The 17590-nt window shown below is 53.5% G+C and overlaps 1 protein-coding gene across 1 annotated transcript in view; it reads left to right on the top strand.

The window, feature by feature from the left end:
- Positions 1 to 17590, top strand: part of LOC149343121 (growth factor receptor-bound protein 14-like) — a 200689-nt gene that overhangs the window by 52174 nt on the left and 130925 nt on the right. Inside the window, exon 2 of the mRNA XM_089545644.1 lies at positions 13128 to 13231. Coding sequence (XP_089401770.1) covers positions 13128 to 13231 — 104 coding nt within the window. The remainder of the gene's footprint in view (positions 1 to 13127; positions 13232 to 17590) is intronic.

Genomic DNA, 17590 nt, shown 5'->3' with positions numbered 1-17590 from the left:
CACTTCAGAACGGTATGAGCTATAGAGTTCGGCCTTTGAAACCTTCGGCATCGCGCTCTGCAGTCTCCGGTCACCAACTGCTCTGGAGAAAAGAACAGGAATCGTAATTAACCGATTGCCACAGTATCCTGAGGGTCACACAGCAGAATCGACTTATTCCGACCGGCGAAACAGTGGCACAACAAGGTATGGAGAAAAACCGCGAAAAACACCCGAAGGCCGCCTCGCTCGCCCGACTGTAGCGCTGATCTTGCCGGAATTCGGCGCTCGCGGCGCAAGACGTATGTAGTGTGCTTTGTAGTTAACTAATCTGTACGGCTCCGTCTTTTGTTAACCTTACAAAACTTTTTTTTTCTTTTTCGCGCAGCTAATTGCCGAAAGGCCTTTTTGCGTCTCTTGGTCACGTGCATCAGCGTGTTTGTTCTAGAATTGCTAATCATATCTCTTCCTCTTTCTTTACGCTCTCTCTTGTTCCGTATTGTATTTGCCCTCTTTCTATCCCCCCCCCCCCCCCCCCCCCCCCCCCCCCCCCCCCTTTTCGTGAACAATCTCGCGCCGATCTCCTCTGTCTTCCCCTTTTGCGTGCCTCCGCTAGCTGATTCGGTGAACGGAGCATGCGCAGAAGCGTGACGCGTATGCATATACTGGCGTTGTTTACGCCGTGGATGCGACCCTGACGTTCTGTTTGCCTTGATTGAGCTGTGTCGTTCCGGGAATCGAGAGAGCGCAATGGTATGTCTAGCCTTCAAGCGTGCAGTGAAACTGTCGGGTGCAGAGCTGCCCCCCCCCCCCCCCCTCTTTCTCTCTTTCTCTTCTTTTCGCTCACAGCCAGAGCGGTCAGAGCCACCTGTCAGAGTGCTCTGCATTCTGGCTGCATGTGGACTCTTGTAGTTGTTCCCGGCCGGACAGCTCTTTTCTTCACACGGTTTCCTTCCGCTGTTGCTGACCCACAGTGCGTAGTTCATCGCATCTTTTTTTATTTTGTGAAAAAAAAAAAAAAATACATAGTGCACCGGCCGTAACTGGATTCTACTGGTTGTGGACTGTTTCTGTGGTAACGGTACGTGACTTTCTTTGCTTGTTATTCCACATGTCCGTCCTTTAGTTGGTCTTCTCTGTGCTAATGTGGGCGTTGACGCTATATCCGTTACTGACGCAAGCAAGCATGCACTGAGCTGTGGCTTCTTTCCTGCTCTTTGCCGACATCTTTTTCCAGTGGTGCAATCCTTTAAACTGGAAGCAGTGAAGGGGGGTTCCTTCCCGGAAAGCGGATGCAAAGAAAAGGAAGTAGATAGATGAATGTGATCGACATTGCTCTCAGTGGTGGCAATGCGAGGAATGGCAGCGTAGTAGTTCAACCGGGTCCGACGGGTTTTTCTCGTTTTTTGGTTGTACTGTAGTCGGATACAACTAAAAAAAATCAAAGCTCCGGACGCCCTCAAAAGGAGGCCAGTGGCGTCGATCGGTTGTCCTGATGTGGCAGTTAATCCGCACCTGAAAGCCCCCGCATTATCGCAGGTGCAAGAGGATTAAGCACATAAGGGGGCATAAGGTCAGAAGCATTGAATTGAAAGCGTATTTAAAGAAAACGGCGAATTTTACGACCATTTTGTAACACAGTAAAATAAAAATAGAGGAAAAAAGCCGAGCATGGTTGCAACTGCTGCCACCCCGTTTCAGAGGGGCGCTCTAGTCTTTCATCCATGGATGGATGGATGGAAAAAACTTTCTTGTAAATAAATTGGTGTTCGTGACCCTTACGGGTCACTGGGCGCCGTGGTCGATCCTTGGTCCAGGATGCCGCACTTGACTGCTGCCATCGTGGCTCGGCGCACAAGAAATCGTTGCGCTTCCTCGTCCTCGCTGGCCAGCAAGTGCTCCCACTGCATCACACTCGGGTTGTTTATTCTTGGCTCTAAGTCTGCCGTAGGGCAGGTCCATGTGATATGTTCTAGTGTAGGTTTACCCTGACACCACGGACATTCGTCTGCATATTGTGTCGGGAAAATCTTGTGTAGTTCATCCATCTGTACAGCACCGACGTCATGGCAGTCCGTCAACGCCATTGGCTTGTGGCGCCTCCTTTGAGGGACATTCGCCTCTTTGTTCTTGAGTTGTATCCGTCTATAGTGCATATAGACTCTGTAATGGATGCATTCATTACACGGGAGGGAGGACACCATTCTTAAGTGCTGCACGGAACTAAAAAGTGGCCCGTATGTGCGCATGCCTGTGCATGCATGCACGTATACAAAAGGCGCTTCTCGGCAGTAGCGCGTTGTTTACTTCCGCGCTCCGGCGTTTGCCGCGGTCGCAATTAGTAACACGAGCCGGTTTTTCTGGGCTCGCCGTGAGCGCGCGACCCCGCCAAGGTCGCGGCCTCAGGCTAATGACGGGCCGCCCATCATAATTAAGCCAAGGTCGTGGCACGCGCAGCATGCCGCACTGCTGTCTCGCGAAGATTGTTGTCGCTGCGAAAAGCGCGCATGTTTTCCGAACGGCGTATAATACATCGCCGTGCGCGCGCCTGTTTTGCGACGCGACGAGCTGTGTGTTCTTCGCGTCGGCGTGGCGTCGTCACGCCCGGGAGAGCATGTAGTACCTACTGCGCCACCTGACTGGCAAGCGGCTTCGCGGTGAAGCCTGCCCGTGAAGTGTCCACTCCAGGCGCCGCGCTGCGCGACGTTGAAAAAGAGCGCCTCGTTATGTAGCAAAGTACAGTCAGGCCGGAATGAAACGCGAACACGCATATGTCATACATTTCTGCTTTGCAGCGAGATATTCCTTTACAGCCTATTTTCGATTATGCATTTCAGTAGGCCCTTTACCCAGACACGTCAATCAGGCTAGTTGTACACTTCAGCTGCAAGTAGGCAGGTAAACTATTTTGTTTTCTTGACATGCTCTGTTCGCGTTTCATTCCGGCCTGACTGTACAAACTAAACTATTGCACTGTTAGAGCCGTCGCCCCGTCCTAACGATGATCGTTCGCACGGCAGCTTTCAGTTCGGGGTGCATTTTTGGATGGTGTTTATCGTTGAGTGGCTTTGGCTGAGGAGAAAGTGCCGTGAGACGCGAGCGCCCTCCGGCGTCCAGGTCTGCGCAGTGAGTTAATTGTGTGCAGCAGTCGTCGAACTCTCTATCTCAGCACACCTCTTTTGCACAAGCACAGGTCGCTCATAACAAACCACTGTATGGCACCGGCGCCGCGGACTGGCAAGCAATCAAGTAACCGGCGAGGTGATTGACTGTGGCCGTTTGTCGGTCGTTTTCTGCACGCATATATGTATATACGGGCGTCGGCACTATTTCGCCTCGCGTGTGTAACGATCGACGTGCGCATTATTTATGCGCGCGGCGCGAACAAGGCTGCGATAGCGGCACGGAGCTTGGAAACGCCGCAGCTGCTCGCTTCTGTAGATGCTCCGCTACTTTTGTTTACCTTTCTGGCGGCCCGTGAGATTGCTACCCGCGGTTATCGTCGGTTTATGCAGCTTGCGGCTCGGGCTGCACGCGGAGGTGTACATCCGAGCTCTGGTGTGGCTACCCTGTCATGCCGATTGGGACATTTTAGTTGCAGCATTGTTGCGTCAACGCTTTCACGTTAACGTGCTCCTGCTGTACGCCGTACCCTGTTTATAACTTTCTGTAACTTCTGAAGAGACGTACAGGCGTCAGCCCCCCCCCCCCCCCCCCCCCCAAAAAAAAAAAAAGAAAGTGCCAGTGACGGACTACCGGCGCGCGATAGATGACAGTGCTCGGCGCTGCGGTTAGGAACACCCCGATAACGAGATTGCTAGGCACATGTTCGCAAACCGCGCCACTCGCGCGGCGAGATTTCGCCGCTCCGGTGACGTCACTCGTGCAGATGTTTTTTTTTTTTTTTTTTCTCACGCCTCTACCAGTGGAGGGCTCCGGAATAATTTTGACCACGGGTCTCTTAAACGTACTCTGACATCGCACATCACTAAGGCGCCTTTTACAGATAGGGGAACGGCGAGAGAGAAAGAGAGAGGTATTCACTAAGCATTGAAACATGGCAGGATGCGGCTTGAGGGAAAGATATCGGTAAGCGTGTCACCAATGGCCGCAACTTCGAGGGGCAGGAATCAAATAGAGATAAACAAAGCAGACGTCGCGGGAGGACTTCGCGAGAGGCGGAATTCCTGCGGGAGTGGAGGCGGAAACCGTTATCGCGTTGCTCCTCTTCCGCTGAGCCACTTTCGCGAGACAGCACCAGTGCGTGTGCGTGTGTGTGTAAGCGTGTACACGCATCGAGGAGCGTGGAGGCGCTTTTGAAGCGGTGGCGGCGATTACGGCGTGTGGCCCCTCCCGTGTGTACGCGGCGCAGGTATGCGGGACATCCCCGATCCATTTACGCGCCATACATGCCCCGAGGCACTCGACGCCCGCTCCTCCTTCTCGCGCTTGTCAAGAGGCCGCGGACGGTCATAATGGGGAGGGCAGCGTTATCTGTCTTCGTCTTCTCGTCGATAACGAAGGCATGTACACGTGTTCGCTTTGTCAGACGGAGGATGCCCCTGCGTGCGTCAGAGTGCTCTTATCTGCGCGGCGTGTGACGTCATTCGCGGGGATTGTGTGTGCGTAAAGAAATGCTCGATGCACTCGATAGTGAACACGTGCTGTGGGATTGCTTTTGTCCGCATGACGAGTTCGTGGAATGCGGAGGTTCCGGGACGGCGTGAGATTGTGATTGTCGCGGTTAACTGAAACGATCTTCATGCGCGGCTTTTGCGCTCGCTTGCTGTGGGTGCAGAAATCTCTCCGTTAATTCACTTGGTAAGGTGAATGGTGGGACAGTACTATTCCGGTCTACCAGGCTTGCGAAAACCAAATAAGAAAGCAAAAAAAAAAAGCCTAAATGATCAAGCAGGGTATAATAAACAATGGGAACGGTCTGTGCGGCAGTTAAGGAGTAAAATTTGAATAATCAGGAATTGAAGAAAAATGAAAGTCACGACCAATCCGAGGCTAGGCAATTTTGATAGACGCCAACGGCAACATTGTGTAACTCATGGTCTCGTGAAAACGAAAACACACAAAAGAAACGTGCAGTAACATTTTTTTAGAGACATTTGTATAGAGTGTGGAATGTGTGTCGATTCGTTAAGCAACGCTGGAGCATGAGTTGGTCAAAGTCAGCCTTCTGCGCGCTCTCTGCCTGTGCAGAGAGCTCGCGTGTGCACTTTCAGTCTTTCTTTTGTGTGTGTGTGTGTGTGTGTGTGTGTGGAAAGTTTGTTTTCTGGGCACTGTTTGGCGTGTACGTACGTTCGCAAAGCGCGAACTTCCTTCAAGGGATTAAGGAGAAGAGCGCGCTGTCAAAAACTCGGCCAGAACCGGATCAAGGAGCGCGCGCATTTGGGAAAGAAGGAAGACGGAGAGGGAAGAAGCGTTTCAGCTCACCGAGCGAGCGCGCGTCCCTCTCCGCCCCGAGTCCCGTTGTTTGTGCATAGCGGAATGCGGCGCCTCTCGTGCATTGCCGGCTGCTCTTGAAGCCCGGCCAACTGGAGCCTTCCGCGAACGAGGGCTCGCGCACGGTAGCGAATGAGCTGTAAAGGTGTATGTGCGTGTTCGGGAGGCGCGCTTCGGCGCGGAGCTATCTCGGGAGAGATTTACGGGCCCTCCGCAGAGGATCGGCCGATCCCGCGTTCCTCTCGCGCCGGTGGTGGATCGCTTGTTTGGCTTCGCCGCGAGGCTCGGCCGCTTTTCTGGGAATCTCATCTTTCTTCTTTTCTGCATAAAGCATCGGAGAAATCGAAAACGCGAGGGGTCGAACGCAATAGGTTTATAAAGATATGGAAAGGGCTTATTGCACGAATAAAACTTCGGTTGGGCCTAGTTGGTACATGTTGCTGTGCAGGTGTAGGTTGCGCAAACACGGGACGAACCACAAAGAAAAGACACGGACACACACACAAGCGCAAGTTTTGGCACGAAGTTTTGGCGGCATCGACTCAATGCTGCATTCAACTCAAAGGGGGGGGGGGGGGGGGGGGGGGGGGGGTGGAGATTGGATGGCATTGAACGTCATCTTGTGTGTTGGTGTACAGTAGAAATAATAGACACCTTGAGCATATCGTTTACCCTGTTACCGTTACTGGAGCACCAGGAGCCTGCGCGCCGTCAGTGCGCACGAACAGATCTCCTTGAATTCGCCAGATGGCGCGAGGGGCCCGGCAGAGGCGCTTGCGCAGTGGCGGTTGGCGGTCTCCCGGTACTTCGTTAACTGTAGCGCTATACGCGGTGTGCAGCCGCATGCTAAACGTGTCTAAGGATCAAGAAGGGAATGTGGGGACGAGGTTAGCGCGATCTGAGACCGCCACGAGGGCAGTGAAAATGTAAACGGCGCGGTTTAGGCAGCGTGGCTTATTGATTCATGCGACAGTTGAGGAGTTAGGCATTCGTGTTTTTGGCGCGGTGATAGCCCACAGGCATGCACATTTCGCCGCCTTCACCTTCTCTTAGGTATCCCTACCCATCGTGTTCTTTTCTGTATTCCCCTCTTTCGTTTGAAGTACGGGAATTGGAGTTATGGAAGGCTTGCACGGTACGTTGAAAGCGGATGGAATGAATCGCGAATTTATGTCGAAAGGAGCGTGACACAAATCTGACAGATTGCCGTCATTGTCAGGTTCATTTACCATCCGGCCGCCGGCGTGCATGGATCGTTGCGGTTTTGCATACGCGAAATGACGACGCTGGGTAAGGCCGTAGTCAAAGAGCTGTGTTACGGAGTCAGCAACCTCTCAGCTTCAGATCGAAGCTGAGAGGTTGCTGACTCCGTAACACAGCTTCAGATCGAGCTTCAGATCGAAGCTTCAGATCGAAGCTGAGAGAGAAAATTTGCAACGCCGGAATCATCCGAGCGCGTTAAATTCATTTGTACTGCACCTGCCTCTTTCTGCTTTCGCGCCCGCCTATTGATCGACGAGCCCACTAACTCGCGCTTTCTCCCGTTTTCTCGCTTCTTCTCCATGTGCCTCTCGAGAGAGCAGATCGACCCCTCCACATCCCCTGCACGCCACCAGCATCAGCCCGCGTTCAAATCAAATTATTACGTGAGCCATCGCATGCTTGACGGGAAATTGCTCGTCTCGGGATCGCATCCCGACGCGATAGAAACAAAAAAAAAACGTTAAAGGGGGAGGGAGAAGAAAGTGAGGGCGTAATCGTCGAACTCTCCGGATCCGCTAATAAGATGAATCACTCTAGCCGGAGCCGGTGTCGTTTCAGTCGCGCGTAGGAATGAAGGAATCAATCAATCAATCTCGTTCTCCCCAGTTTTGTGGATGGCACGCGGCCCAGGTAGTTCGTTGAGGTTCCGACTGGATCGCTGCTGATGGCAGTTGTGATTTTGAAACCTTGATACCAGCACGAGAAAAAAAGGCGTGACGCGAGGTACGTGACGGTAGTACTTTCCTTCGTGCGTGGGGGGGAGGAAATGAACGAAGAACGTAGGGTACGAAAGAAAACAAAGCGCAAGGGAGAGGGAGAGAGAGAAAAGGCTCGAAAACGCCAGCCCCACGGGGAAGCGACGCGCCTCATGATAAGCGTGCGAAATGGGCGACGCGGCGGTACGCGCCATTGTGGAGAACAGCAGGGGGAGGGGAGTGGGAGATGTAATAAAAAGAAATAAACGGTATTCGGATCCTGAAGGTGCCAAGAAACCTCCATCTTTCCTTTCTGACGCCGTTAATTTCTTCATTCATTCTGTCGGTCCGATTAATCGTTGTTGAAACATGGAGGCGTGGCACTTCCTTTTTTTCCTCTTCTTTCTATTGTTTCGAAGTTTGTATTCGTTGGGGTGGCCGAGGCCACGAGTCCGGACGCAAGCACCCAGCGAAGGGAGAAGGAAATATAGATAAGTGGGAGAGAGAGAGAGAGAGACTGCGTGTGTGTGTGTGTGTGTGTGTGCGTGCGTGCGTCAGGCGCGCACTCCCCACGATGGTCTGGCACGCGGAAGAGCTCAGCTGGCGGATTTCTTGCGTTTGTTCGTCCCCCCCGGCAGGAGGTCGTCATCGTCGGGGCTGCAAGGGGTTAAACGCTGCAGCGACCGGGAACGGGGGGAGGTCTCGGCGGCTTGACGCTGCGACGCGCACTCAGTGAAAGACGAACCCTAGCGGTTGCACTGGAGGGAAAGAGAGGCGGAACAAATAACGAAGGAAAGCGAACGGAGCGCGCGGAAGCGATGACAGTCGCCACGCGAACGCTTCCATTCATCACGTCCCGCACCCTTTTTCCTTGACACCGCCACCTCGGGTCTGCGCTCGCGAGCGCGTCGTTCTGGGGTGGGTGGCCACAGTTAGATGTGCGTGCGCAGGTTCGGTCCCAAATAGCGGCGGACGTCTTCCCTCGAGTTGCCATTGCAGCGGCGCTTTGTAAAATGTCGGCAGTTTCTCTGGAAAGCGGACCGAGCGCAGCTTTTAGTCCTGAAGCTTGGCTGTACGCACTACGTTCCTCTCTCTCTCTCTCTCTGACACACACACACACACACACACACACACACACACACACACACACACACACACACACACACACACACACACACACACACACACACACACACACGCACGCACACACACACACACCGTGCTGTAGAACACATCTTGGTGCCTGCTGATCGCATTTGGAGCACGCGTGTACAAACAACGTGGGAGTCCGCGCTCTGCTTATCTAGGTGTGTGTGTGTGTGTGTGGGCGTGCGCGCTCGGCTGACACTTTCTAAAAACACGGAACCCAGTTCCCCCCCCCCCCCCCGCCCCCCCCCCAGGGACAGCGGGTGAAACAACTCTGCGGAACACGATACACGCGGCATTCGGAGAACAGCGGCAAAATAAAAGCGACGCGCTCTCGACGGTTTGGGAACGGGGCACCACGAGAGAGATGTCGCGAAAAAAGCGCTAGGCTCGAGGAGCAGCCTGAAATGACACGTGGCAGCAGCCCGGGCCCCTCCGTGCCTGCTCCAAATTTCTGCGCTGTTCGCGCTTCTTTCTTCGCAACATTCCCGCCTCCTCTCCGCGAGCAGGGAAAGCAGGCTCGAGTCGCTCTCTGCCTCGCCCCGGCGGCGTCCCGTGCCGAGTTCGCTTTCTTTCCTCTTCTTCCTTGCTCCATGCACGCGCGCGTTGTGATGTATCTGCGCCGCTGCTGCTGCTGCTGCCGTTCCGCGGGCGGCTCGCTGTCAGAGCCGCGGCCGGAATGCGGCCGAATCGTCCGTTTCCGGCTCGCGGGGCTCAAGGAGCAGACAGAGACGTACCCACTGCGACCGCAGCAGCAGCATCTGTGCAGTTAGTCCCTTTGCAGCCATCCCTTCGCTGAAAGGGGAGGGGGGGGGGGAGGCTTTAGGAAGGGGTAAGGGGTAGATGCGTTCGATTTTTATTTTCTTTTCGTCTCGCCGCTGGGCAAGTGCTGTCTGTCTAGGAGGGCGTGAGGGAATGAAGCATTCATAAACTGGAAAAAGAGGCGGAATAAAGAATAAACGAAGCGGCAGCAGAAGCGGTGTAGAGGAAGGCAGAAGGGCCTTCAAAGAGAGGGGGAGGGTAGGGGGAGGCAGAAGAAGTCTGGCGGTCTGGCGTTGTACTGGCGTGGCGCGTGTGCGGTCGTGGGGCGCTGTCGCATCCATCTTTTTGCTCTGTCTGGCTTTTGGCGGCGCCAGTGGGGATTGGACTCCTCGTCTTTCGTCTGCCTCCGTTAGCTCCATTCTTTCTGTCTTTCATCCCCTCCTCGTGTCTTCGCTATTTCCCCTATTTATTTTTATTGCCCGCCCTAACGAATGTCTTCTTCGCGTCTGTCCCGCTCCGTTCTCCTCTGCGTCGGGGTTCCGTTTCGCCGGCATTTTGCGATTACTGTTATATACTTTTTTTTCTTTTCGTTTCTTGATTCGGCTGTTTTGAAGTCGGGCATTTGTGGGTTTCATTGTGAAGTCTTAAAGGGGGAGGACGGGGAGCTGCCAAGTGACCTTGTTTCTGTGTTTGGTCTTCCGACCCCAGGAATTCAATTGTTGAGCTAGCTGGTGGCTGCAGGTCGTTCAAGGGATCTGTACCACAGTACAGGCCTTGCTGCTACCGCAAGCAGTTCGTTTCGTACTAAAATTTCTCTAAACTGCTCGCGGTGACAAAATACCGAACAGCTCGCTTTCTCATCAACAAATACGATATGTATATGGTTCGTAAGATATTTTCTTGCCCCGTGTCTTGTTTTGTCATTATTCACCCCTTATTTGTCATGTGGTTTGGACACTGACCACCCTTGCGTCACGTCCAATATTGTCGTAAACACTGCGTTCTCTTCCCTCCTTCATCATGAGCATTTTGCTTTTCAGCTTGCCTTTAGGGGTCAGCTGTTCAGGTTATAATATCGAAAGTTTGCTGCCGCCGTTATTTCTGCGACGTAGGCGTTTAACCCTGGGGCAACCTGTCAGCTCAAGTTAGTTTAGTGTTCTAGGTTAGAACGAACAGTTAGGTAGCAGTAGTGATTTCGTTTTTGAAATGACGTTATAAAAGAAAGGAGAAATATGAGTTTCAGGTCGCGGAAACTGACACATAATTGTCGAGCAGCTGATCTGCAGCCGGCGGAAATAAGAAGGATATGGTAGAGAGGTATGGAGATGAGAAAAGTACAGCGTACACGTTTACGTAGGTTAGTGCTATGTTAGAGTTGTAGAGTAGTAAGACAGTCTGGTCATACGCAGGGATGAGTTCCAGCGCCGGGCTGAACTGTCCGCGTGTAAGTACATCCTTGGCGCTGCGCGGTGCAGAAGGTCGAATAGTAGTTTGGCGAGTAAACAACGTTACGTGACGGTGGGCTGGGCCCTAATTGCTAATGGTCGTGGCAATAAGTAGTATTACTTAGCGTACACCCTTGGGCCACGCTCTGGTGGTTGCGTCGCTCGCGCAATTCTCCTCCCAACGTTTAAGCGTTAACGTCACCAAGTGGGTGATTTGGGCGCCGGTGCCGTCCGAGCCACAGACACGTGGTACGTCTGGGACGGGGTGGGACCAAGACAGCGGCGCCCATTCGTTATCCGTTCCCTGCCAGATGCGACGGGAGACCTGGCACGAGCTCAGCTTTTTGTTCACGGAAGTGCTTGCAACGAAGTAACACTCGCATAACGCGAACAAAATTAAAGAAAAAAAGCGGAGGTTGTATTCGTTAGTGCCAACGGGGCTCTTGAGTGCAGTTAAAGTCAGCTCAGATGGGAGCGTTCTGGTTGTCGCGGTTCGGGAGCCTCTAATGAAGAAATGCTGGCTGGAATTTTTGCACATACACCGTATATATACCGACGTGTAGCGTAAAGTGCACACTTTGCGGCGTACCTGCGAAGGAGGATAGGTTATCAATACAGTTCCAGGTTAGCTTGGAAGAGGAGGAAGATGAAAGGAGAGTGGGATGTTCGAAAGGAGAGCCTCGACAGAAAGTGCTTTGTATCGAGTGACAGTGGGGATAGGTGTTTCCGAGGAAGTTCTATACCAGCTTTTCGCGTGTGTACGCTTTTAGCGCTAGTTAGCTCTAAGACCCCAAGCGTGCTTGACCCTAATAACCGAGCCCCGAAACAGGAACCGAACCGAAAACCGAAGTGCTAGCACACTCACTCCGCATTTGGCCTAACCTGCGCTGAATCGTCCGTCATTTTTTTGTGTGTTGTTTGTGCCTGTCAGTCTCCTTTTTTTGCCGACGAGAAACGTGTGGTGTGATCGCGATTTGAGATCACTGCGTGGCCCGCTTTTTCCTTCTATTACCACCGTCGCAACGGGTTACACTGCCGGCAGGTATTCGCTCAGTTCTCATTCAGACTGCGTCTCCCACCATCACGCCATTACACTGCACTCAGGGGTTAGTAAGTGCCGAGGGGACGCTGTTTTTAGAATGCCCGAGGTCTCAGATACGATGCTTCCAGATAAAGTCGAGACAGCAGAAAGTCTGTCTCTCCGCGTGGCACGTGGTCTTTCTTTAAAAGCTTTGTTTACGTGAAGGTCAGAGGTGCGCAAATGGCAACAGAGAATTACGAAAGAGTAGCGAGACGCGGAGCGTCAACAAAATTTCTGCAAAGTTATATTAAGCGGTGAAACGGCGTGGACGCTTTCTATAGGCCGAAAGCGCGGTTCCATCGGTCACAGTCTAGCCTATTTAGAGGCGTCTATCTTTCGTGTAGCACCTTATGGATGCGTCGTGACGCAAATGTGACGTCAGCAGAAAGAAGCATGTTGCGCATGACCTAAAAACATGGAAAATAGTGCGCGCTGGTTAAAGGTGATGTTTCGTGTGGCGCACGTGTACCGAAAATATATATAGTGCATGACAGAGGGCTACCTATGTCAGAGTGAGAAAAAGTAGGATGGTGATGTAGGCAACTTTAGGGAAAGCCTCTACATGCCTCTTTCCGTTCCCGAGCGGCATGTGTACGTCTATACTATAAAAACAAGACCGTGCGAAGTGGGATTCCGACAACGAGGTCCGGTACGTGATTGTCTCGCGTTTGCTCTCGGCCGGAGTACGTTATAGAAAGAAGTCTCAAGTGTTTCGACCAGATGATCGTGCGATTGTCGGGTCCAGGTCAAAAGACGGAAGCCCGAACCACCTTCTTTAACGAAGCCCTTATCGCACATTCGCTGTTCTCTATAGATGGATACGAGTTTGCCAGAGAGCTTTATTGCCTCTTGAGTGGCGAAACAAAGAACGCTGTTGTCGTTTCTCGATCGGTTCAACCCGTTCGCGCACTTGTTTCACTCGCTCCGTAAACACACGTTTACCACACACACTCGCATTCAGCAACACACAAAAGATAAAAGTAACTTGCATAATTGTTTTTCTATCGTTTCCTTGTTGTACGAAATCTCGCTGCCACTTGTGAAGCGCGATTTATTTTTTTTATTTTTTCACGAAGTATTCGCTTCTTTCCTTCGGCGCAGCGCGTATCACGGGTCGTGTTTCCTTAAAACCGTGGCGCTGCTAAGCAAACAAACATATAAAAAAACGAGAAAGCAAGTAATCAGAGCGGCGCGCCGGGCGAGGAGTGTGTATAAAGCGGCCCCTTGTGGAAAGCCACGTGCAGTCGGAGGTGGCCGTGCCCATCTCAACCTCTCCCCCTCTTCTCTTTCTGCCTCTCGCAGGAGTACTTGGCCGCCTCTCGAGGCACTTTCTGGAGCGCCGCCTCCAGCAGCATGAGTTGCCTTCAGCTCTCCAGCTCCATCCTCCAGCAGATGACTGCCAGCTCGTGAGTACCCCGATCCTCATCCTCCTATAATTCTTCGTGTGTATGGTTTCCACCCGGGATTCAGCCGAACACGTGCTCCCCATGGACGTGCTCCCTATGGACGTGCTCCCCATGGACGTGCTCTGTACGCGCCCAAACTCAAAGGGAAGCTGAAATGCTTTTGTGAGAATTCGAGGTTATTCAAAAATTCTAATTTACGGAGCTCCTAGGTAAAGCATGCGAAGTGCTTTTGCACTTGCATTCGAAATGCACGAGCAAAATGCATTTTTGCTACTGCAAAGAATGCATTTAGCATTTAGACGTAGTCGTCGATTAAAACCACGACCATCTTCAGGCTTCTCCTCACTGCGTTGGGGAAGCGCTGGGGAGCTCTTTGTGACGTCATTATCGCCGAAACTACAGATGTCCTCTGCCTTCGCCTGCTTGTGGGTCGTCCGATGCCGCGAAACAATGCCTTGTGAAATTCGCCTTCAATGGCGTTGGTTTTCTTTGATGAATCAACCGTTTCTTCGCTATAGCTTTTGTGCGCGTCCGTACGGTGTTTGTCAAAGGTTTCCGCTCCACTTTACGCATGAACGATGCGATTGTTTCCGAGGGACCGCCTTCTTCAGCGTATTCTAAAGCCTCTTTAGTGGGAGTCATAGGCGACAGTTTTTGTTTTTCCTACACCGCGCTGTATACACGTAGCGCACAAACATTGAGAAACACCGTTAGTCGTGTAAGCCTTGTATAAGCTGCCTTGAGGAGGCGGGTAGCGGTGGGCTCGTAAATTTACAGTGGCTGTCGGCGAGCTTCTCCCGCCCATCATTCGGCTGACGTCAGCGTCAGCTTACTGCACACTGCCTTTCAAGAGTCCAGAGCGCGCTTCTCTTGAAATGTCCGCTGTTACGTTTCGCCTTCGTCCTGAGGAAAAATCGGCGCGGTTGCAGCGGAATGCCGACGAGTCACGAAAGGCACGCGGGGTTAGCGCCTGGATTAGCCACGGAAGCGGCGTCAGTAATCCACCCCGCAACTAGCCAGCGCAGCTCTGCAGTGCACCCTCCTCTACAAAAAAAAGTTAGCTGCCAAGGTCGGCAGTACTTGACATTCCGAGGGGCCTGGGGGCCAGCTGAGTCAAGTCATCAAATTTGACAGCAGCGTCCGTCTTCCGGGAAGAAGTTTACGGCGAGCATTTCTCCTACACGCGCAGACTTGCACGTAGCCTGGACCCTGCACGTGCGGCCACTGAAAAGCGCGGGAACGCTGCTCGACGCAGATGGCATCCTTCTCTCTCTCCCAACACGTGACGGGGACGTGTTCCCTATTGAGAGAGTGTGTGATGGGTGCCACAGGACACTCTTTCCTCGGCAGGCCCATCCCCCGTCTGGGGAGCCCAGGGAAAGGAAACGCTATAAAAGTCGGCGCCTTGGACGGCCGAGTAGCTCCTGATCATCGAGCTCACCGTCATGTAGCTTCTCGTCATCAAGCTCCTTGTTATCGAGACTCTCTTACTGAGACGTTCTCTCAGTTGCTGTTTGTATATAATATAAATTTACCTGTATAAAGTTATTTTTCTTGTCTTTCCCGTAACCTCGTCTCCGACCTCCCTCATCCGCTCTCCGACCCGACCATGCTACCTGAGCCGCAACACCGCGCAGCGGTCGCCAAGGTCCTAGGCTCATCTTAGGCGCAGCTTCAGCCACCTTAGGGCGAGGACGGGTATGAACAGTGGTCGCGCAGTTCCTTGTCGCCACACCAGGCCCGCCAGTCAGTCTGATGTGTCGACTAGGGTGCCTCGATGCCCGAGCTGGCCCATCGAGGCACCCTAGTTTCGGCCTGGGAACGTATTTACATAGTCACCGAGAAGCGGCGCATCATGCAGGCTTCAGGCCTATTGTATCGGGCCTTTCTCAAATCTGCATTTTCTTGCTTTAACCACGCTTGTCTTGACCGTTCGTGGGAATGCGTTCAGTTTCCTCGCTTCTTCGAAGCGTGAGGTGTGTCGATGCAGCCGTGCAAACTGCTTTGTTCGCGATACGCATGCGCCTGCTGCTCACTCGTATGTTACTCCAGTTTTGCCGTCCTTTTGTCAGTCGGGCTCCCGCAAGCTGTTTGGGACGAAATGCTGGTAAGGTGGAAGCTCGTCTCCACCACGGCCTGTGTGTGAATTCCGTACCGTGACGTTCTCACACGCTCCTGGCCTCTTTGCAAGCGGTTGGGGCACCTTATCGCAGCGCTACCGTGTCCAATCGTCGCAAACGGGCCAACAGGTCGCGTGGCCTTCCGGTCGCCTGATGCAACGTGCACCGGGGAAATACTGTGTGCGGAATGGTAACGTCTCTCGCGAACAGCGGATCCGTGTCCGATTATCCTCCCCCTTTATGCGCGTCGACGAGCTTTCCCGCACGCACCTGGCAGAGTCCGGTCGTTCAGGTTGTAAACAACGCCGAAGTCATGCCCTCCGTCCGTCCACCTCCGGCTCCGCGCCAGTGCAGCAGCGTGACGCACTACAGTCACGAGCGGACGACGCCGGGAATTACTGCGCTTCTGAAATGCCGCCGTTGTTATGGCGCCCCGAGGATCCTTCGCGCTTAGCTCAAGCGGACCATTACGCCGGAGATTTGACGCGCTTTCTTTTCATTTTCCTCTACACTGGCCGCCGCGTCTCAGAGGCGTCGGCGGCGGTTTGTTCTCGGTCATGCTTCCAGTATACGCGCCTTTGGCAGAACTGCATCCGTTGCGGCGAGGTCCTGGAACACCGAACATCGCGAGGTGAAGGCGGGAAACAAAACAAACGGGCGACCAGTGCATGTACCGTGTCCAAAGATTACAGCCTTCATCGCGGCGGTACGCATTGACGCCCATCCAGCGCACGGTGGCGCAAAACACACACACACACACACACACACACACACACACACACACACACACACACACACACACACACACACACACACACACACACACACACGCACACACACACACACACACACACACACACACACACACACACACACACACACACCTGCGAGCCCGCCGCTCCGCTCTCTCTCTCTCTCTCTCGTCCTTCGCACTCGCCTAGAGACCTGGCCGAGGGAACGGGTGCGTACCAGTCTCGGCGGCATTATTAGTCCGCGCTCGAGAACAACAAAGCAATAACAGCAGGCTGTGGCGGCGGCTGCAGTGCAAGGAGCAAGAAGGAGCCGGCAAGCAGCGTCTCGGGCGCAGTCTGGCATTTCCTGTTGACGTCACGCGTTTTATTTTTCGCTCTTCGCGTGCGCGAGCGTCTCCTCCGTTGCGGCCCTTCCTTTTGTGCTGTCCGAAGACGCCGCTCTGCTCTGCTGCGAGGAGAAGGCCGCCGGCCGGCTTCTTGGCTGCAGCGAGGCGGGGAAAGGGGAATTCGATACGCGGGCAGCCGGAGCTGCTCCGGCGTCACCGAAGAGGAGAGTGCGCGAAAGAGATGGAGAGAAAGAAGAGATGAGATGAAAATTGAGAGAAAGAGAGATGGCGAGATGGACGCGGCGTGAACTGCGAGAGAAAGCCACACCGCGCCGCTACCTCCTCATCCTCCTCCCTGGGGTGAGACGACGACGCTCGACGGTGTGGGCGTGTCGAGGATGTTGCTTACTTGCAACGGGGCACTCGCTTCGTCACTGCGGTGCTCTCTGTCCTTTGTGCTTGCTTGCTTGCTTCGTGGAATTGCGCGCTCGCCTCTGCAGAGACAAGTCGCCGCCGCTGCTCGAGTTCGTTGTCATTTGCGGTGCCTCCCCCCCCGACTTGCGGCGCGCGGACGGATGGCACGAAGTGGCGTATGGCCGCGACGATGATGACTTGGGGAGCGCCAGCGTTCCCGCCTTCTCTGCTCCGAGAATTCTGCGTTCTTTCTGCGCTGTTTACCTGAGCCCGCTGTTTAGATGTTTACCCCAAACGTGAGGTCGACTCGCGCGGTGCTGTGCGCGATGAAGGGGCGGAGTGCAGTCACGAGTATGAAAACCGTGAGGGTATATCGAGAGACGGGAGAGGACGCTGTATGGTTCCAGACACTGGTTTCATATGGGGGTAATTTTTTTTTTGGGGGGGGTGTGGGGGGATTGTTTGTATGAAAATAACGTCTAGCACTATTTTTTCGACGAGAAAGCCCCCAGTTGACGTGTGAAAATTGGACTACCTACTCCCCACTCTCCCGGTTACTCCGGTCAAGTGTTCCTACAAATCCGTCCCCATAAGGTTCGGAGTATATACCAGCTTTAGCGCAAAGAGTGATTATCGGGCCGTCACAGTGGTTCTGACGGCAGGCTTCAACCCACGCTTCGAGCGGACCGCTGGCTTTCTTTTCATGGTCGATAGCGCAGGACTGTGCTGGATTTTCTCGTCGCATTC

This window comes from Amblyomma mixtum, chromosome 5 (genome assembly GCF_055824585.1).
Source record: "Amblyomma mixtum isolate Tamu chromosome 5, ASM5582458v1, whole genome shotgun sequence".
In the NCBI taxonomy this organism is placed as follows: domain Eukaryota; kingdom Metazoa; phylum Arthropoda; class Arachnida; order Ixodida; family Ixodidae; genus Amblyomma; species Amblyomma mixtum.
Note: the sequence above shows the minus strand (reverse complement) of the source record. Positions and strands in the feature narration are given on the sequence as shown.